At 37.4% G+C, this 21,842-nt stretch overlaps 1 protein-coding gene across 1 annotated transcript in view; it reads right to left on the bottom strand.

The window, feature by feature from the left end:
• THADA (thyroid adenoma associated) overlaps positions 1-21,121 on the bottom strand; it is a 178,090-nt gene extending 156,969 nt beyond the window's left edge. The window contains exons 1-20 of the mRNA XM_010004965.1: positions 21,046-21,121; positions 19,552-19,646; positions 19,096-19,226; positions 18,179-18,327; positions 17,989-18,021; positions 17,099-17,151; positions 16,013-16,199; positions 15,250-15,344; positions 14,716-14,936; positions 13,061-13,752; positions 12,297-12,448; positions 11,998-12,153; positions 10,761-10,883; positions 9,280-9,403; positions 7,640-7,788; positions 6,586-6,796; positions 5,104-5,239; positions 4,627-4,763; positions 4,055-4,213; positions 2,691-2,848 (exon numbers count right to left, since the gene is read on the bottom strand). Coding sequence (XP_010003267.1) covers positions 2,691-2,848; positions 4,055-4,213; positions 4,627-4,763; positions 5,104-5,239; positions 6,586-6,796; positions 7,640-7,788; positions 9,280-9,403; positions 10,761-10,883; positions 11,998-12,153; positions 12,297-12,448; positions 13,061-13,752; positions 14,716-14,936; positions 15,250-15,344; positions 16,013-16,199; positions 17,099-17,151; positions 17,989-18,021; positions 18,179-18,327; positions 19,096-19,226; positions 19,552-19,646; positions 21,046-21,121 — 3,237 coding nt within the window. The remainder of the gene's footprint in view (positions 1-2,690; positions 2,849-4,054; positions 4,214-4,626; positions 4,764-5,103; positions 5,240-6,585; positions 6,797-7,639; positions 7,789-9,279; positions 9,404-10,760; positions 10,884-11,997; positions 12,154-12,296; positions 12,449-13,060; positions 13,753-14,715; positions 14,937-15,249; positions 15,345-16,012; positions 16,200-17,098; positions 17,152-17,988; positions 18,022-18,178; positions 18,328-19,095; positions 19,227-19,551; positions 19,647-21,045) is intronic.
• Between the last annotated feature and the right edge of the window lie 721 nt (positions 21,122-21,842).

Raw genomic sequence — 21,842 nt, 5'->3', positions numbered from 1 at the left:
CAAAGTTTGCCCTCCAGAAGTCTAAGGTGGCAGTTTTACTAACCTCTCTCCTTGTTTCTCCAAGGATCAAAAACTCAATCATCCCATGATCACTGTGCTCTAGATGGCCTCCCAACTTTTACTTCCCCTGTTCACCAGAAGCAGGTCCAGGAGGGCACCTTCCCTGGTCAGCTCACTTATCAGCTGTGTGAGGAACTTATCTTCCACACATTCCAGGAACCTCTTAGAATGTGTTATATTCCCAGCAGATGTCTGGGAGGTTCAAGTTCCCCATAGGAACAATGGCAACTGACTGGGAGATTTCTCCCAACTGCTTATAGAAAGCTTCATCCACCTCACTGCTTTGGTTGGGAGGTCTAGAGCAGCCTCCCACAGCAATATCAGCTTTACTGGCCCTTAACCTAATCCAAACACTCTCAACCTCATTGTGACTATACTTGATTTCCAAGCTCTCATAGTATTCTCTAACATACAGGGCCATTCCACCCCCTCTCCTTTCCTTTCTATTCCTCCTGAAGAGTTTGTAGCCATTGATTGTGGCACTCCAGTCATGTGATGCATCCCACCACGTTTCTGACCCAGCCACTATGTCATAGTTTTCCTGGTGCATCATGGCTTCAAGTTCCCCGTTTGTTGCTCATACTGGGTGCATTGGTATAGATGCACTTCAGATGAGCTAATGATTCTAACTTCTTTTTTGCACTGTGGGCTCCATTTCCTACCAGAACCTTCTCAGGTGCTTCCGTGATTTCTAAACATCTATCTTTCTCTCAAATGGAACAACAGAGAACAACAGAATACAGGTTAAGTCTTACTAATGAAACAATCAGCAATTTATGGGACCATACTTGCTGCCTTCGTTAGGTATCATTTTGTTGACTACATGGTCGTTACTAGGACATGATACTGTTTGCGTTGATGGTCTTACCAGGCAAAGCCTTGAGCATGCCAGCTCTGGATTTCCTGAGTCAGATGGAAAATGAAAGGCAGAATATCTATTTTAACAGATAGATTTCTTCAGATATACTAGGCACTTCCTATGTCTACTTTAAAAGGCAAAGCACCCATCACAAAATGGCTCAGACTTTGAAGACTACCAATTCAAGTACAGAATTTTGAGACTTCCCTAGACATGTATCTCTGCACCAAGGAGCTGAAGATGTTATGTGTCAGTGAGCACCACGGCATTCAAATGCCATGCTAACCCAGTCTTTTATTTAAAAGACAAGGAAAGCATAAATGTGATGTCATCCAAACTTCTAGTAACCAAACAAATAAACGAACAAAGAACATCAAACAAGAGCTGCCCCTCTGCCAATTTCTTCTACATAGGTACTACACACCACAATAGACAACAATAACTCCTACAAAGAGGAATCAGGAATTCATGTCATAAGCAGCAGGCTATCACCATTTCCTACAAAGAAACAGTTCTGCTGTGCCACTTCTTAATGTGGACCACCACTGAAAGACATTCTCTTTCATTTGCATGCCCAATTAAAAAAAGGGGAAAATACTCAAAAGACTATGTGCAAATTCAACAATCATTATAATCCTTTATGTGAATAAAGTGTGACAATAACACTGATCCCATAAAAGGTACTATTTAACAGTTACTGACCTAGACATGAAGCAAGGTACAAGATGAAGAAGGATCTTCAACAGGATAACAAAGTCGTGCTACCAAATTTGTCTCAATGACTACTTAGCTCTGACTCAGGATAATATGATCAAGGTTTCTCTCAACAGACAACCCCTCTATATTCTTAAATTTTTTTTAATACTTACAGAATAAAGAAAAAGATGAACAACTTCAAAGGAAAGCTCTACATGTGTAACATACCAAAAGCCTTTTCAACACTGAAAAGCATTTATTAAAAGTCTGAAGCCACAGCAGTTCTGGTATTGACATTTCTAGTTAATTATGATTACATCTTTTTTTTTTCTTCTTCTTTTTTTAGGTACAATAGGGTAATGGCAGTTATAAAAAGTGCAGAGAAAATGCCCATGCTTTTTCCTAAGAAAACGATACTAAAAAGTAGTATGTCTTGCATACATCTTCCATGTAGAGACTGGTTTTGTTGAAACCATATGGAAATGAAAAGGTCATCAATTAAACCCAGAAATGTAATAAACACAAAATATTTCCCAAATAAATGCCTGTGGTAATCTAATTTATTCTAAATATGGTACTCAATATTCTACTGGAGACCCAGATGGCATATTAGCATTTCTGATCTCTTAAATAAAAAAATTGCAGGAAAGACAGTCATATTACTTACAAATTAGTCATAGTTCAATATCACACATAAGATGACTAGTCAGCATGTTTAACTTTCACAATTACTGATTAAGAAGTTCAAGCAAAACTTTAAGCAAAATTGGTATTGGTAACCCTTAATGAAGGATACATCTTCTAAATAACCCAATACAATTCAAATAGGTATTTCTCGTGTTTCTTAGCCATGTATAATAATTTCTTCACTTATCTGTTACTATGGCAATGCCTTGTCTCTTTATGAAAAAGTAGACTGTTAACCAAGTATGATAAAACAAGAAAACCATGAGAACATGGCAATAAAAACAGTTTTCCCATACTCAATGTAGATTTAAGCAAAAAGGTTTTCAGCAAACTGCCTTCCCTCCCCCCGAAGAAAGTGAAGATTTTATAATAAAAAGTACTTCCCTACCTGTTCTACAGTAATTAGCCCATCTGAAGGTTCAGATGCAGCCTGCGAAGGCAAAAGTTTACACAGTGTTCCTAAGAGCAGAGATACTTCCTTCATGCTTCTCCAGCAACAGACAAGAACCATTTGGGCTGTGACATCACATGTTTGCCTTTCTTTACCTTAACAATCAAAAACAAGAAATGTCATAGTGTGACTCCAGGTTCTCAGACACAGACTTCCAATTTAAACTTCATTTAGCCTTATCTAATTACAAAACAGAATTAACTATGAAAAAAATTCTAAATTTGTTAACACAAAAGGTAATTCAGTTCTGATTACTCTAATTGTTTCCACTCCTCAACACTCACTTCACTTCATTCTCCTTGGAAAAGGCAGCAGTATACCATCTCAGCAAGAAACTGGCATTTTAAACTTTTTTGGCCACACTCAGCATTCACCTGCACACTGAACTACACAAACACCTAGAACTTTGGAGCCACACTGCAACAAACTCCATGCCAATCATCAATCCATCACCCACTGTATTTTCCTTGGTTTTTAACCAAGGTGCTCTCACTGGAAAAGGCCTAGCAAATGCATATAGTTTTTAATACAACATCCCCATCTGGTGGCCACTGTGTCACTTCAAAGCATTTTTACAGACTTTTCATGAAACAAAACATATGGCCCAAAAGTATTTTAAACATAGGAAAAATATGGGAGGAAAGGAAGTTATATACAATATTTAAGAATTCAAAAGCTTGCATAAACTATTAAATTTAAAAATGCACAGATTTTCTATAAATTTATGCTTCCATACACTAAATACACCAAAATTTACAATTTCTTTATCTCCATAAGGCTCAATTTCTAGTTGCTATTTATTAAAGCAGACAAATACTATCTTAACATTTTACCACTGCAATCTCTGAAACAGAAGCTCCTGCTTACATATTTCATGTAACATGTTTTATTGCATGAACATATTCCCCACTCCTCTTATCTATTCCTCTCTCCACTGGAGAAGGAAATCACACTAATGCCTTTCAACAAGAAACACATTACAAGCATTGCTTGACGGAAAAGGTGCTAAAAATTACCTGGCCAGAGCAGCTAAGGTAATAGAGTCTAGCCCAATGTCAAAACAACTCATTTTCTATTTGTGCTCTTAGGAGAGATTTACCACAATCTTCCAGAAATGCAGTGAATTAGTCTTCAAAATCATTCCCACAAATAACTGGCCTCTGACAGATTTATTGAAGGTCTGAAACACTATACAAAGCAAGTTATATTTTATATATAACTTCCAATTTTGATCACCCACTTAAAGTGTCTGCTCTATGAATAATATCTTGATTTAATTACTAATACAGCATTGGATTTACCTCTTATTTCTGAGCACATATTTTCCATTGGCCTGTGGTCATCCAGCTTCTCAGACTCTACTTTGCAGTGTTCTTTCAAAATTTTTGCTTGAATAAAATAATCATTTGTGTCCTGTGGTTGTACTTCACTCAGAATCATCTGCAGACGACCTGTACTTTCTACACATTTAACAAGAGAAATATTTAAAACAGTTTTGGTTTTACTTCCCATTCTTTATGCAAGTGTAATTAATTTTGGGTATATAAGTACAAAATAAAGTTATTAGCACTAAACACCAAATAAAACTACGGTGATTATGAGGATTAAGGAAGAAAGAAAACTGGACTTCACAGTCATCTGTTCTCAAACAGATGTAACACAATCTGCAAATGTGAGGTTTTTAGTGCTGAAGTCAGACAACTATCAGAACTACCTATCAAAAGTTGAAAAAGTAGTTTTAGATTATGACATAAAATGAGAAATTGAAAGGGAGGGGTGATAACTCTAGTTTTGAATCACTGTAAGACAACTTCAGGAGTTTCAGATTTTAACATAATTGGGGGGGGGGAGGGTTGTTTGTTTCTTTGTTTACCTGAATCACTATCCATTGGAATAAGGCCCTCTGGAGAGGAGCTCTGCACTACTGGTGATACTACAGCAGAGAGCTTGTATGACATCAGAATGAGCCTGGTCACCATTTCCTTCCATTCAGCTATCAATGTCAAGTTACTTTAAAAAAAAAAAAAAGTAAAAAAATCACAAAAAGCCCCAACACAACAGGGATTAAGAATTATTTTGTATTTAAAAGGAAGAACTAAAATTATTAACACTTCCACAACAGTATTTATGGAAACTATAAAAAAGGTGCAGTTTGAAAAGTTCTCAGTTTAATACAAAGTATCCAACATCTAGCTAAACAGTGCAGCAGGCAGTAAGAGTCCTAAAAGCCACACATACTGGATTTCATTACAAATAACACTGCATGCTTTTATGTTCCTCTGAGCTTATGTTCTTCTACTATGCTTAAACACAGAATTCAACTTACTATGTAGCAGTATGTTTTACTTACTTAAAAGGTAATTGCTGCAAAGCCCCAGTTATACAATGTACTCTCCCATACATTGGGAATGATGCTGCTGCTTGAAGAAGAGACTTCCTAGCTTGAAGTATTTCTTCTTCAACATTCACCAACAAAAGCTTGATAACTACAATTTCAAAAAGTACAGATTTGCACTATAAATGCATACACATTATATTTTCTAAGAAAAAAATCTACTTTAAAGAAATAGGAATAAAGCCTGTTTACACAACAATTAAATGGAAAACGCACAGAAGCTTCCTTGCTTCCACTTTTGACACTTTTGTCATTTAGATAAAGGTTACTGTTGATTTTCAGTTACCTGAACTCCAGCAATATTTGTTACAGTCAGTTTACTCTGTCTACCACAACCAAACTGAAAAGCACAGCCCAGATCCTATGCTCAGGGACAATCCCACAGCTCATGATGAAGTCAGAAGTTACCTACCACATACTGAAAAAACTCAGGTTTCACCCTTAGTCAGGTTAGTACAACAAACAGTTCAGCAGAAAACTAAGGATCAGAAGTTTATGGTTAAGTATTTGCAGTTTACATTAGCTGCTAAAAAACCTGCCCGATCTTCAAGGATGCATGTGCAGCATCTCAGTGTCAGAATCAGAATGAGTTACAAAGGAACTAAGGAACAAACTACAGATAACTTATAACAGGGGATATCTTCTAACAATGAGACATGGGATTACCCCTGCATTTGCTTCACTTAGAGTAACCACAAATATGTCTTTTCACTGCATATGAAAAAAGTATTAATGGGCATCTGCAGAGTAGCCAATAACGGCACAAAAAGAAAAGTATACAATAGTGAGTTTACTACAAATTAGATCAAATGCTTTATTACAAATAATAAATTTTAAAGGATTAGCTTTATTGGAAATTACAAAAGGTGAAGGAAATCTGTTTAATGAATGTGCCAGTTCCGCCAGATCTAGAACCTCTCAGCTTTCACCCAGAGGCACTAAACCAAAGAAAAACATTCCACATGTGAACAAAGCCTAATTATTGTAGAAATGTACGTGCAGGACTGCAAAGCACTCAAAAAAATGGCTTCAACAGGCTGCACTGCAAATATCAAGTACTGAAACATGACACAGACCAACTACAGCAGCTTTCACTGTGGGTGAGCGAGCTCTTAGAGAAAGCAAAGGTTCCCTTCCTCTATTTCATGTGCACAGATTCATCAGGCTTGCTACCAGGATTTCAATGTCACTTTCACTCTGATAGTAATAACAAAAGCCATCTTCTAAGAACATTCGATAGCCTCAACATGAACAGCACTAGATTAAGATCTTACTAAGGCATCTGGCTTCTTAACAGCAAAACAGAAGGCACTGAAAATCCTGTTAGAAATTAAGCATTTCTTGACTCATTATGCCTCCTACCAAAAGTCTTAAGGAAAAGCAATAAGGTTCCAAATAAATATAAAAACTTGGGATTTCATTTCCCCAAAAGCTTACCTGCTAAAGTGTTCTTCTCCACCGTACTTACTGATGTGTTTTCATCTATCTGAAGGTTATGCTCAACCCATTTTTCTAAACAAATATGCTGTAGTCCTTTATGATGTATTAAAAAGTTTAACAAATATGAAGCCGTGACACAATCATATGGTTTGGTACTTGTGCTGAGATCCATTGCTGCTTGGAATAGGAGAGCTAGATCTGCAGAATCCTGAAAATAAACAAATCACAACAATATTTCTTATTTTATCAAGCTTCCATATTGATTTAATTAAGCTTCCTAGCATCCTGAAATCTAAGAACTTTTTTTCAATAAGCCTGCTGGCACTTATTTTGTACACTGACCATCTTACACATAAAACATGCATGAGCATGTATGAGCAAAGATACAGTTACATACACACTGAGGGTGGGGACAGTAATTTATAAACAAGTATTTAAACACACTGCACTTCACAGGAAGACACTGTTCTTTGGGTTGTTGGGGTTTTTTCAAAATCCTGTGCTTTATCTGTTAATGGGCATCACAAAGAAGCATAGTTTATCAGCAAGTCGTCATACTTATAAATTTTAAAGTATTTTTTAACGAGGTAACAAACAGAAAAATCAGTATTGAGTCTAAGGCCAAAATTTGGGAGAAAACAAAGAAGACAATTAGATAATTAAATCTCAGACCATTCAGAAAGGAAAAGAAACACAGAGCTGTATTTCTTCAAACACAGGAGTAACAGGTCTCAAAATGCCTCAATCATTTACTAGGCAAAGTCACAGCTAAGCAAGGAGCTTGCATTAACTGCTTCTCTGATAGTTCACAGTCATAACCAATGAACTTCCCAAACTCCTCCATCCACTAGTGAAACAAGCCTCCTGAGGCAGGGGCAGAAGTTGTGTAAAAATACATAGAAGATGTAAGTGATGAACACTACTGCCAGCAACTTGGACCAATTTTCAATTTTCAGGAACTATGCTTTGTACCTAAACCAAGTACGTGGTATAATAAACAACATTCATCTTTCACAAAATTACTCCTCTTAAACTATTTTTAATTACATACCTGTAAATTAAATGCAACATCACATAGTTTCATCAAAAGCCCAAATGCCAGAACTTTTACTTCCTCAAAAGTACTGGCAAGACACTGGATCAAAGTCTGGATACGAGTAGAATCCATCACCTGATCCAACTGAAAAACTTGTGCTTGGCCTGTTCAAAGGAATAAATGCTTTACATAGTTTTCTGTCATTCTTTCCAGAATAAGCATTGCATTCACATTTTGTTTAGCTATACTAAAACAAGCATTAAATTAAAATTTTAGCTGAAGCGTTATTTTAATATTACTAACTTCTCTTAATAGATCTTAAATGCCACGATCACTGTTGAAAAAAGCTACAATATCAAAAAAATTACTCTCAGTAATACAGAAAGTAACTTACTGCCAAAACCAGAATCCTATTTAGTCACATTAAATTCAGTATTGAAAATGTTTAGCTTTGCTTAAGAAGTCTTTTTCTGTGAAGTATGTAATATTAGAAAATAATTCCTCTCAAAAAAGTTTTAAAAATTCAGTGTCTTTTGGGGTTTAGTTTTTGGGGTCCTTTTTGTCATCAGAATAATCTTCTAAAATGGATACCATAACAATTTTTTTGCTTTGCATTTAGATTTAAAGGAGTTATGACTTCTGGCAACTAACCTAATGCTGTAAAGAAGCCAGAAATTTTTAGACGTAAACAAGAGCAACATATTCCAGCACAGAACACAACAGCAGCTAAACTTTCTTTCTAGAAGTAATGTCTGACTTCCAAAATCCTAAACCTAAACAGCTCTCAATACATTTTTATATTAATAATTTTATATATTTATATATATATAAAATAAGATATATTATTTGAATATATTATTACATATTATTATATTCCTATTAATAATTATATGTAATTTCTCTTAAAAATGCAGCACAATATAACACAAACTCATAATAAAATTTAACATGTTCATGATTTAACAGGAGTTGAGGAAAGATCTACCAAGAATGCTTATTTTGTTACATCTCAAAATCAGCTTTTATCTTAAGTCTCATTTCTTTCAAAAACAGAAGTTACAAGTCAAGACTGACAAAATATTTTCATGTTGACCCTATGATTCAGAGACAAGATTTAGCAAGACTATCAATACTCCAAGATTCTAGCTAGCACTTTCTGAATTGGGGTTGTCATGACATTGTGAAGAAAGTTCTCCTGAAGAAAATAGCAGCAGCACAACATCATAAACTAACTAAATTGTCCATTATTTAGTATAACAATATAATTAAGATGTGTGAGCCTTTCCAATCAAGAGTTTTTATGGTCTCAATGCTTTAAATTACATATTATCAAGATGTTGGAAGAGGAAAATGGGGCAAAGTTATCAAATACATTGAACCTTGTCCATAAGTTTTCTTCATAGTAACAAAAAATCTTTGAAAAGGCTTGCTAAAAACAAGTTATGCAAGAAAATCCCAATTTGTGGAAGATAATCAACAGACCATAAATATTGGCATTTACTTCAAGATTCCATTCTCCAATAAAACTTACTTTGCTCCCTTCAAGTAAGATGAAAGTAACACAAGAAATGCCATAGAAATTACAAACTACCAAATTGACTGGAAGGCATAAAGGATATGTCCCGTTCCTACAGCCTGTAAGTTAGGGATCTCACCTTTTGAAAAAGAAAATATTTCTGCTACTGATCCTAAAATAGTTAGTGCAGAAAATCTGGTTGGGTGTGATGAACCAGGAAACAGTGCCTCAAAAAGTCTATCACATACAGATGACAGGAAATCCTGAAAATCAGAAGAAAAAGATTAAGACAGTTTACTTGCTGCCCTACAAACAGAAGTATATGTAGCTGAATTCAGAACAGTCTACTTCAAGTTACTCAAAAAAATTATGACCTTACAGTAAATTTTCGAAGAATGGGAGGCCTACCTTTGTCATACTGACAAATTTCCTGTTTCCTAGAGTACTCTAAAGGCTGGTCAATTGTTTGTTCCTTTTTAAAAAAAAAAGTTTCCCTTCCCCACTCCCACAAAAAGATGGCCTATTGTATCAAAACCTTGAAAATTAGTTAACAAGAACACATGACAAGAAAGAGTTAACACAAAGAAACTGATTATGTGAGCCTCCACACAGGAAAAAAACAACAAATATAAAAGAGATGTTCATATGTAAGTCTTCATGCTGAAGCTCTGTCATTCAGTTTCTCACTGATCATTCTGAACAGCCAGAAAAAGCCTGAAGTTCAACAGATCTCTATGTTCAGAGGGCTAGAGAGCCTCTGCTATGAAGACAGGCTGAAATAGTTGAGGTTGTTCAGCCTGGAGAAGAGAAGGCTTCAGGGCAACCTTATAACAGACTTCCAGTACCTGAAGGAGGCCTGCAGAAAAGCTGGGGAGGGGCTTTTTACAAGGGCATGTGGCAATAGGATGAAGGGGAATGGCTTTAAATTGGAAGAGGGTAGACTTAGGCTAGACATCATGAAGAAATTCTTCATTATGAGGCTGGTGAGACACTAGAAAAGGTTGCCCTGAGAAGCTGCATATCCTCTATCCCTGAAAGTGTTCAAGGCCAGGATGGATGTGGCTTTGAGCAACCTGATCTAGTGGAAAGCATCCCTGCCCATGCAGGGGGGTTGGAAGTACATGATCTTTAAGGCCCCTTCCAACCCAAAGCATTCTATGATTCAAGTCCGAGCAACGTAAGTCATTTAAAGCTTGCTACTAAATCACCAGCATCCAAGAGGACATTTACCTGAAAAATTTAGCATGGAAAGGGGGTACACCTCTAGGCACTCCCCACTTACTGCTGTTTCAGTTCACATGGTGGAACAATCCCTCAGAAAATAACCTTTATTGCTTTGCACAAAATTAACCTTAAAGATACGCTCCAAATATTTATGAAGTCAGTTCATGAGACAACAGTACATTTAGTCAAAATTAACCTGCTTAAGTGCATAGAGAGTGGACAAGGTCCTCAGCATTGCTTTGCTTTACAGATTTCTTCCTTCTGCACTGCCTTATTTCCTAACACAGATACAGCCCAACTTACCCAGAGATGTTGTCAAGAACAATGAAGTATCTTTCAGAAATGCTATCCCCACCTATTATATATCTCCAGTGTATCTCTAGCAGTCTAACTTACTTTATATTGCTGCAAAATCCCCAGAGGATGTCTTTCAGTTGAGTTTTCAAGCACCTCTTGCTTGGTTTTATTTTGTTCCAATTTGTAAAGCACCTGGGAACTTTCTTGTATCCTACAAAATAACTTTTAAAGCAAAAGGAAAACACAGGTAAGGCAAGAATCATTGGCAGTTAAATAAGGAAAAGGAGATTTTTCAGCTTATTTTCCAAATCATATTGCTTCTAATTTTCAAAAAGCTTGCATACAGCATAAAACAGAACAGATCCTTCTCTCTCCACTCCAAAACACTTTTTTTGCCCCCCATTTCCATGACCAAGCTTTTTCCACTCCCTTCAACACCTTCTTGTATCTTCCTCCTTGAATTCATGCCTAGTGTCCTCCTTCCACCTCCCCATTTTCTGCGGAACCTACATTCCTCTATTTAAAAAGCTCAGTTGATGCATCTAATTCTAACAGCTTCAGTGTCTCTTACAGAGTTTGACATCTCAGGAGTACTTCCCCTAGCTCTTTTATTACACACTAGTGTTATTTTCTTATTACACTCTCTCTAACACAATTTTTCATCTTATATTCTGCAGCCTGCATGAGGCAAGACTGTAGAGAGAGGGACTTCTCTTTTGTTTCTGCCAAACCAATTCCCTAATTTTCCCCTCTGTCTCAGATGTATTGTGTTCTCCCTCCACACTGCTTTCTTTTGACCTTAACATCTCCCAAAACATACATGGTTTCCTCATTTTATCCATATCCTTCTACCATGATCTACATGTAACTGTGACCTTAGTGACTTCCACAATGTTGACACACTCGATCCCTCCAGACCACAGCAGCACAGCCATGTGTCACACTGCTCCCTTAATCTTCCTCTACCTATTATTCCAAGTCAGGTTGCTGAGGCTGATCGAGTGACTGTGGATTTGCCTGAGGTCCAGTAAGTCTACACAAACACACTCTTTGTCCAGAACAAAGGCAACACTAGGTTCACTGCTTACTCTACAGCACACTGCTTTACAATTGGTAAAGTATGTATCCGCTGACAGGTTAAGTAACGCTCCCTGCCATTCATGATCATGTCACTGTGCCTACCATTTAATTTTTTGTTTTAGCCATTCCTGCCTGCAATGAGTTACCACCATTCAGTTGGGTACTCTTTCCGATGAGTAACTCCAGAATTTTTTTTTTAAACACTATGTAACTAATATAACAGGCACATCAGATTTTGTTTATAGTTTGAAATTACCTTTCTCAGTAAAGAAACTATCTGTTGCCTTACTGCAGGAGACTGGCTGTTCAAGTTGTACATCATAAAAAACTGAATTAGTTGCATTTCTTCCACAGAAACGATTTCTGTGCTACGATGGGTTTCACAAAGTAAACCTAAAGCGTCAATGCAAACCTGAAAGATATTAAGATGTTAATTATGAAAAAGTTACAGGGACCTGTGATGATAATTTTGCTTTAAAACAATGCTGACACAGTATCTAGGATCTGAGCAATTCTTCTAATTTAAAAGACACACAAAACAAGTTGTCCATTTACCTGATTGTGTTGATGAACTAGACCCTGTTTTATACGTTCAGTGGAGACAAGACCATTGCCCATGATACTTGCAAGCTCCAGGTGTCCGTGAGCCCTGGCTGTTCTCAGGCATGCCATCAATGCTCCAAGAGCTCCTCTAGTACTGCCAGTGCCTAAAAAAAAATTAAACCAGCACTAATTACAGTTTGATTAACACAGACAATGCATTCATTGTGATGCTTGCCAGAAACTCCTGATGCTTCCAACACACGACTGCTTCCCCTCTTCTAAATTTTACCCCAAAAACCTCAAAAGTGCCTGTCACAGATGAAACTAGTTCTAAACTGCTGGGTGCCCCAAAAGGCTTAATCTTGAACATGTCCTGTGAAAAAAATGACCTTGTGAGGACTCACAAATAAATTGTGTCAAAAACTACATGAGAATCATAAATCTCATATCCACATAATTTGAAACAAAAAACAAATCTGTAAAGCCCTGTTACTGGACATGCCTGTGTAGAGTAGAAAAACATACTGATATGTAACAAAGCATGTAAAGAGAACTGTATGGGACTTACAGTTAAAATACTAGTTATTTTGCTCATGGCATGCAAACATACATGATTATCATGAATTCCACCTTGAAATACTAACAGCAACAGTAATCATACAGAATTTTTCTCCCAAATTAATTCTAACAATAATACTAAATCAGAAATCACATTCCTGAGATTTTAAAAAAGCCCAAGATATTAATAATTACAAATATTACATGTATTCTCTTACCTAGATTAGCATCTGCAGAAACCTGAAGAATTCTAATCATGTAGCTTAGACTGTCAGGGCTACATTTGAGCAATTTTGGTAAATAGTAATCTATTATATAAGTAGTTTGGTCATTGTTCCCTTCACACAGTATTACTAGAAGAGGAGAAACCCAGATGTCATGCCACTGGTCAATCCAGGTGCTTTCTTGAAATCTCAAAGCAAAATGGGCTTTGTGATTTGTAAACATGGTTTCCAAAAGATCGCTAGCATAGGGTGCAAGAGACTGATCATTCATCACATCCAAGATTTGTACTGGAATTGTTCTATCCAACTGTAGTATACTTTCAGTGCCCACACACTCCACAAGACAGGCAAGAGAAGCGTATTTCCCTTTCACGTGCCATTCCAAGCTTAGTAAACGCTTTATCAACCTTGCAAAGAATGGGTCTGATTTTTCATTGGATCCAGTAATGGTGCTTCGGTGTATCTGTAGAAGATTCCTGAAAATCAATTTGGTTTGGTGTCTAACAGCGTCCAGGGGGTGTTCCCAGTGTGTATAAATGTATTCCAGCAGCTTCCCAATTACATCTGAGTTCCCATTAAGTTTCATTTTTAGATCTGGGGAGCCTGAAGCAAGGGTAGCAAGTGCTGAAGTAGTCCAAATAGTAAGGATTCTAGACAAAGATGTGGCCATACTGGATTCTTTTAACCTTTCAAAGAGAAGAAACAGAGAAGTTCTTTTGCATTTGTCAGGTTTTTTGAAATATTTTCTTTTTATTTCAAAATAATTACTCATCATATTAATTTACCTCACCTGTCATTAAAACAAAACAGCTAAGGAGACAATAAGCATTAATTCAAGAGAGTAAACTAACACAAAAAGGAGGAGATTAACTGGATGGTGCAAAAGAGTATGCTTAGTTCCCTGACATGCTGTTAACTCATCACTGCTAAAACCCTCAATATGGGGAAAAGAACCCTGACAAGCCGCTACACTTGCTATTTTAAAAACAAAAATGAAAATTTGTATCCACATGCTAATATTTCAGCAGCATTGTCATTGCACAATTCTTGAGAATATGGGAATACAAGCAGAAGTAAAACTGAGTACCATGTATAAAAACAAAATCACAACATTGACCACCAAAGCAGGAAGGAAGGCTGAACTGCATATGTGCTTTAATCTCCTATCCAGTAGCACTGGTAGTCCATTAGATGCAAGCAGTAAATGCCTGCAACCAGAAAAAATATTTAAACTCATCCTGCATCAAGTATTCCACTCATTGGCACACTTTGTTTTCTTGTGCACTTTTAAAAGCATAGGAAGCGATGTCCTGAAACTCAAGTTTATCTGTCTACCTACCAGCTGATTCTGCCACACCTTGCCTTTAGGTAGTTGGTAAACTAATCCCAATCATGTGGGAAAAACAGCATGCAAGAAAAAATTGCAACTTAGAACTATTTATGCAATATTAAGACAGTGTATTTTTGAATCTCAGAGTAATTCTGAATATATTAAAAAGATTACAAGGTCTGTGGCAGAAACAAGCATCATTACACTGAAAACATCACAGAGATACTTCACCAGGACCACATAAGCTGTGCAAAAATACAAGCAAGAAGATCAGCACCCTCCTCCCAAACATGAAACACAAATCAAAAGACAGGCTTACTCTGAACTCAAAGACAACAAGACTGATGCAATATCTAGTAATAGTTTCTCTCCTTTTTCACCCATGCTGCCATCCTTCCATTCCAGCATAGCCAGTGCTCCATGGCAAAGAAAGAGACGGACTGAGTCAGGGAGTTCTTCTGTACACAGAGTCCCACAGTTACTCACAAACCACACTGGCATGGCTGCCTGTTTCACTGACGCAAGAAGCAAGTCACTGATCTGGAATAACAGATGATAACACCCATTACAGTATCTCAGCACAGAAGAAAAGTTGTTTTTTGCACAATAAGAAACTTAAAAGAACTGAAGAGTTACAATAAATTTCTTGTATATTGTTTTTCTCAAATTCAAAACCCTAGCTGTGTTATTTCATACAGCAAGGAGAGAACACAGGATTTAAACTCCAACAAAAGACTGATACAGAGGTTGGGAAGTCCTGCTAGCCGTATCAGCCAAGCCTCTGAACAACACTGGTACAACTGATTAACAACACAGGGGCATTTCCCAGTTTTTAACAAAGAAATACACTTACCATGGAAGGCAATTCTTCAACAGGCTCATACATAGCTTTAGTAAACAGAATAACAGCCAGTCCTGAGGTAGTCTGAACAGTTTGCAGCAGAGTTGCTAGACAGAAGAGAAAGTTATTTTACATTAGACCACAGCAAACGTGTGCTAGAACTATATATCAAAATCATAAAGCTGGTATTGAATTTTCCTAGGCTACTTGCAGTTGTATAAGCACAAATTTGTAGTGTCCACCTGCACAGAAAGTATTAATGAATTTATACTCTAGTGTAATAGGAAACTATTAAAATATTTTAACAGATAGAAAATACAGAACTGCCCAATAAAACAAGGAGGACTTTGGCAGAGCCTACTGTCATTTATATTAAATTCTACTGTACAAAAATACCTGTGTAAGAAGTAAACTCAAGTAGCTATAGTGGACCAATAAATACTTCTGACAGTGCAATTCATACTCTTATATTAATTTTGGGTAGGAATAGACTTTCAGTGAGTCTCAAATGTAATTCTCTTAGTTTCTGAATTACTAGGAATAGCATTAACCTTGTTTTTTTATAGTAGGACAAGCTAAACCATACACTCCACAATTATCATCTACAAATCATAGCTGATCAACGGACCTACTACTGCTCCCACTCCTGTTAATTTCAGAAGTTCAGTTTCCAATCAAGCTACACTAAGTTTTCATATGTTCAGGTTGTGTTTATGACAAAGACAACAAGACTGACTTAGTAAAAATATTTGGGTTTGAATGTTACTAAACTTACCATCCATTAGGAAGTTTGTGGAGCTTTTCAGTAAACTACACATACTTTGCCAAACAAAAGACTCACAATGCTTCCAAAGACTTCCCTGGGTATTTTCTTGTAATTTCTGTACAAGCATCATTGAAATCTTAATGGCTATCAGTAAATCGTGCATCAACTGAGTCTGAACAATACGATTTCCATTATTCTTTCTGTGAAAAAAAACACAACCCAGACATGCACACAGAAAGGAAATTAAAACTATTCTTCACCATTCCCAGAAAACTACATTCTGCCAACTTCAGACAGAGTTAATGGTGAAACTAATATATTTTCTGAGTTGCCCAGATATATAACTACAGGAAAACAAGAAGATGACTCAAGGTCAGTGTTTTAAAATTAAGTTAACAAATTCTACTGCAGTTTTGCAGGTTCCTGTGATAAACTTTCACTCATTTGATTCTGCCTGAGCAAAACCCAGCTTTTCCAGAAACTTTTTTAAACAACATAACATTGCTGCCCTTTTCTCATTTTCAATGCAGTTCCTCCATGCACAAAGTATATTTGTATGATTCAACTTTCTTCTAACGTGAAAAGAGACAACATCTAAACTTTTAAAGTACAAAACATTCCTTTAAGCACCTTTCTCCTCTGGGTACATGATGAGAGACCACAGTAAAGAGGCTTCACCTAATGCAATGCTGGAAAATGTCAAAATATTAAACGATGACTAAACAGAGCACCAATACTAAATTAAACACTCATGGAAAATTTCCTGAATTTTACTAAGTGTATTTATTAACTGCCATGTTCGGTCACAATTCAGATAGCAAAACCACAACTGAAAGGCCTCCCTTAAAAGTAGTAGCTCTAACAGTACCACTGTCTTAAATATTATGGTCTTTCATTTTCCTTCATTTCTCTCTTGTATCATCATATTGCCACAAAATAAACTCATCAGCAGTTTTTATTTAGAATATGTATCATCTTAAAATGACATCTCCATCTCTCATCAATGTATGACTACCGTGAAAGTCCAAACTATACCAAAAGTATCTTGCAAGAGTGAAATAAAAACAGATAAAATACAGCTTATATTGAATCCACTTGCCTGTTTTCTTCCTGTATGTCAAACAGCGACTTCTGCAGAAACTGAAGAACTAGTGGAAATAATTATGGCATAAATTCATTTAAGAGAGAAACAGAACAGAAAAATTCCAGCAAAGCAATCACACATACACATTACACCCAGACACAATGAACAGTTATGCAAACAGTGGTGATTTTTTCCACTCTATAAGCAAATTACTCAAATTACATTGCAGATCCAACGACACAATGCAAAAGCAGAATCTCAAGCTGGTTTGTGACAACATGGTACAAAATGAGTTTCCAACCCCCTTGCCCTAATCCTGTGAAGCATTGAGAGAGTTCTGGATCCTCAATGAGAAGCTGACATCACCAAGAGCTAAAAATAAAGCAGCGATAAAAGGTCCACAGGAAGCTGTGAACATTGTCTGCATGTTGAAGGCACAATACGTCAAGTTATCCCATATTACCAAAAGGTAAGGCTTCTCCAAAATTACTGCCAAACAAAATTCTTGCCACAGCAGCCTTGAGCTTGCTATAGTCAAGACTGGCTGTTAACAGTGAAGTGTTACCACATCAAACTCCATCATGAGGCACAGGACAAAGAACACTTCACATAAAGTAGCATCAACTTTCCCAGCCCTGTAAGAATTGCTCACTGGTACCTTTTCAGATTTGTATCTACAGCTGCTCAACAAAGAAAGATTGACCCCTGGAAATTAAAGGTGCAAATCCAGGGAAAATCTTTGACAAAAAAAGTATCATGTGAGGATACTAGTTATTAAAAATAAAACAAGAGGAAATCGGATCTGCTAGATCTTTATGCCTACCTCATGTTACTTCTTCACACACAACCCTCCCCCTGATAAACTACAGTGGAAGTTATGGTACTATGAATATAACTTTACCTTCTTCAAACAGGTTCTTAATACTTGCTCTACCTAGAGGAAAGAAAATACATTTACCTAGTGAATATAAGCTGATAGGATCCATTTTACACAGATTAAGATGCAAACATTACTATTACATGCCACGCCAACATGCAAACCCATGCTGAGCAAGTGAAAACAGAAGACAACATATTCAGTGTCATCATACCTAAGCTGAAGTCCTCCATGCAAGAAGCAAGGTTGTCCAGCACTTTTCTGTACAAATACACATCTGTGATTTTCAGTTCTTCCCTAAGGCAGCACACAAAGCTTTGTACAGCTAATGTCATAAACTCTTCAGGAAGACTGTTTAGTGAACTGCAACAGTAAAGCAACAGGACAATCTATTAGTTCACACTGAGGTGTTATCAATATCCACTTGACTGAAGTCAATAACAGCTAAAACTCCAAAAATAGCAGATGTTGCTTCCTGCATGAAAACATATTCTGCTTGAAAATAAACAGACCTGCTTAAATTTTGGAGAAGCTAGAAAACCTCTCAAAGGGGTGTAAAGCTCTGGCATGCAATCAAATACAGGATGGAAGCCCTGCTTCTCTCAGTGGAACAACAAATGTTTTCAGACATAGAAAAGTAGACTGCTAAGCAATGGAAATTAAAAATGTTAAGGCTGTAATAAATTCACTGAAGAAATGTAACAGTAATTTTGCAACAGAAAAAAATTAATTGCAATAAAAAAGGCATAAAAATCCCACAGTTTAGTTATGATTCCTCCAAACAGCTTTCTCTTCACATTGTCAATGCTGATATTTTATTTAACAGAAGTATTTTAAATTTCTACTTTAATATTTACTTTTAAAATTCAAAGTGCTAATTACACACTATCTTTCCAGTAATTAAACAGATCAAAATAATACTTCATTTTGAAGTTATTTATGCAGTGATCTATTGTATTATTTATAATTAAGATATTTAAACAAGAGAGAAAAACAGTACATTCTCACATATTAGTATCACAATTTTTCAGCAATTTCTACTGCATGACAAATTACTGACTTCCAGGTAAGGAGAGCATTTAAAAAAAAAAAAAAAGCATAATAATAAATGCTTATTATTCAGTATTTTACCTTGCTAATACTTTTTTCAAGGGATTTTTCACACCCAGTGAAAAATACATCTCTCCCAAAATATCCAAGCAAGCTTTAACCATGGGATCACAGGCGGAGTTCTGATCCATCTTCTTTACCAATGGTATAATCTATAATCAACAGAATACATGATCAACAAAAACTCTGGATATGGCCTCGTTACTTAGAGGCAGATTTCTCCTTCATCCAAGTACATTGTGCAAAACTATCCTCACTTTACCACAGCTTGTCGAGTTTCAGGTATTGAATTAACATTACAAGAACACCTTTGATACTGAAAATAAATACACAGAAAATAGTAAACTATCACTTGCCTTTCAGCATTTTCAGTAACTGTAGCCCTTGCTATTTAAGTACCAGAACAACACTACTACCTGGTGCATGTCCATGACACACTGTGGGTTACCAAAACTGAAACTCACAAGGCAGTCTTACTTGTTTAATACACTGGATCTGCTGGATGCCATTGCTCAGCTGCGCACAGTGCAGAAGCAAAGATGCCAGGTTTTGTTCCTCATCCTTTGAAAATCCTGCATTTGGAAGAAGAATCTCTTTTTAGAAAGAAATTACAATAAGCAGAATAAACAATACAGAATTTATACTCAGAAATAACAACTTAATTCTTAGAACATGTGCTGTTCCAGTAAATCTACTGCTGCCACAAACCCTTAAGTCACCTTACAACTTAGCACCAATTTTTTTTCTAACAAATGAAAAAAACTACAAGTTTCACTGTGATGTAATTGTAGGCCTCATCTTTAGCATGAAGACTAGATTCATGAAATCATAGCATGGCTGCGGTTTGAAGGGGCCTCTGGAGGTCATCTGGTCCAACCCCACCACACAATTAGGGTCACCTGGGACAGGCTCCCCAGGACCATGGCCAGACAGCTTTTGAAAGCTTCCAAGGATGGAGACTCCTCAGCTTCCCTGAGAAACCAGTGTCAGTGCTCAGTCACCCACACATTAAAAAAGGTGTTTCCAGATGTTCAGAGGTAACCTCGTGTGTCAGAGTTTGTGCCCATATTCTCCAGTCCCACCACTGTTCAACACAGAAAAAATCCTGAATCTGTCTTCTTTACATGCTCCATTCAGATTTTTTTTACACACTGATAAGATCCCCCTGAGCCTTCTCTTCACCAGGCTGAAGAGTCCCAGCTCTTTCAGCCCTTCCTCATAGGAGGGATGCTCCAGGCCCTTCATCATCTCAATGGCCCTTTGATTAACTTTCTCCAGAGTCCACATCTTTCCTGTACTGGAGAGCCCAGACCTGGATGCAGCATTCCAGGTGTGGCCTCACCAGCGCTGACTAGAAGGCACAGAGCACCTCATGAGAACTTCAGTGGGCAAATCTTATATTAGTCTTTGTTAGTTTTGTTGGTTTTGTTTTTTTTAAAGATCACTGGAAGCTTGTGTCATTTAAAAAAAAAAAAAAAAAAAGAAGAACATTTGAACAGTACCTTTAAGTTAAATTAACTATAGAAAATACAAAAACTGGGAAAATACATTCAAGATGATCTCCAGAGATCCCTTCCAACCCCAACCATTCTGTGATGTTTTGAAATTCAGTGTTATTCTACGTATTAAGGCTAGTACTTCCAGTAGCACTGAATTTCAGGCCAGCAAGTGGGAACACAAGCAGAACCTCCTAGCACCTTCACACCAATGTTAAAACAAAGCAAAGAGGTTTTGAACCAAAGGCAGGGTGCTCTAAAGGATTCTTTTAACTGCCAAAGTAAGAAGTCGTTGTCTTTCCAAAATAAAAACAAACCACAGAAGAGCAAACACACCTAAACCCACAAAAGAAAAACGTCAGAAATATAACAAGAAAACAAACAGATCAATTTCAGTAGCTACTCAACCACATTCTACTAACAGAAAAAGAAAACACACATTCCTTCAGAAAAAAACACACAACACACCACTTACTCTGAAGTTTTTCAAGCTGCTGATGATCAAGAAAGAATGCATCCACCTGAATTTCCTTCTTCTTCTTCAAAACCATTTTAGCTGATTAAGATTCCTGCTTAAAAAAAAAAAAAAAAAACCCAAAAAAAACAACAGGTCATATTGTTTTAGAAGTGTCATTACAAAAACTTCCTACAATAACTGGTCTTCTCACTGTCCTGAAATAATGTTTATTGAATTATCTGCGCAGGTGTTTTTTTATGATGATCAAGTTCAACTATTTCTAGCATTCTGTCCAGAATTCCAGGACTCACCCAGGCTTCACGGCACACAATGGAAGACAGAGAAAACATGATTTCAGGATTTGCTGGATGACCGACAAGCTGTCTGTCTTGGTTTGAGCGCTGCGGCCTCACTGCCTCACAAGCTTACGAGCACAGCACAGTGGAGGCTGGAAGGGACCTCTGGAAGCCACCTGGCTCACCCCCCTGCTCAAGCAGGGCCGCCTGGAGCCGGCCTGGAGCCGGCCACCCATGTCCGTGCCCAGCCGGCTTTTGAGTGTTTCCAGGGATGAGACTCCACGGACCCTCTGGGCACCCCGTGCCCAGGCACCCCCACACCACACCCTGACGCTCAGAGGGGCCTCCTGCGCCACAGCCCGGGCCCCCCGCGGCCCGGCCCGGCCCGGCCCTGGGGCAAACCCAACACCCTCCCCGCGGCCTCGGGCGCGCAACAGGCGGAGCGGAAGATGCCGCCGGGTCCCGCTGCCTGCGCCGGTGCTTCCTCCTCCCCGTGACTCCCGAACCGGCCCGAACAGC

Source organism: Chaetura pelagica, unplaced genomic scaffold (genome assembly GCF_000747805.2).
Source record: "Chaetura pelagica isolate M959 unplaced genomic scaffold, ChaPel_1.0 scaffold13, whole genome shotgun sequence".
Taxonomy (NCBI): domain Eukaryota; kingdom Metazoa; phylum Chordata; class Aves; order Apodiformes; family Apodidae; genus Chaetura; species Chaetura pelagica.
Note: the sequence above shows the minus strand (reverse complement) of the source record. Positions and strands in the feature narration are given on the sequence as shown.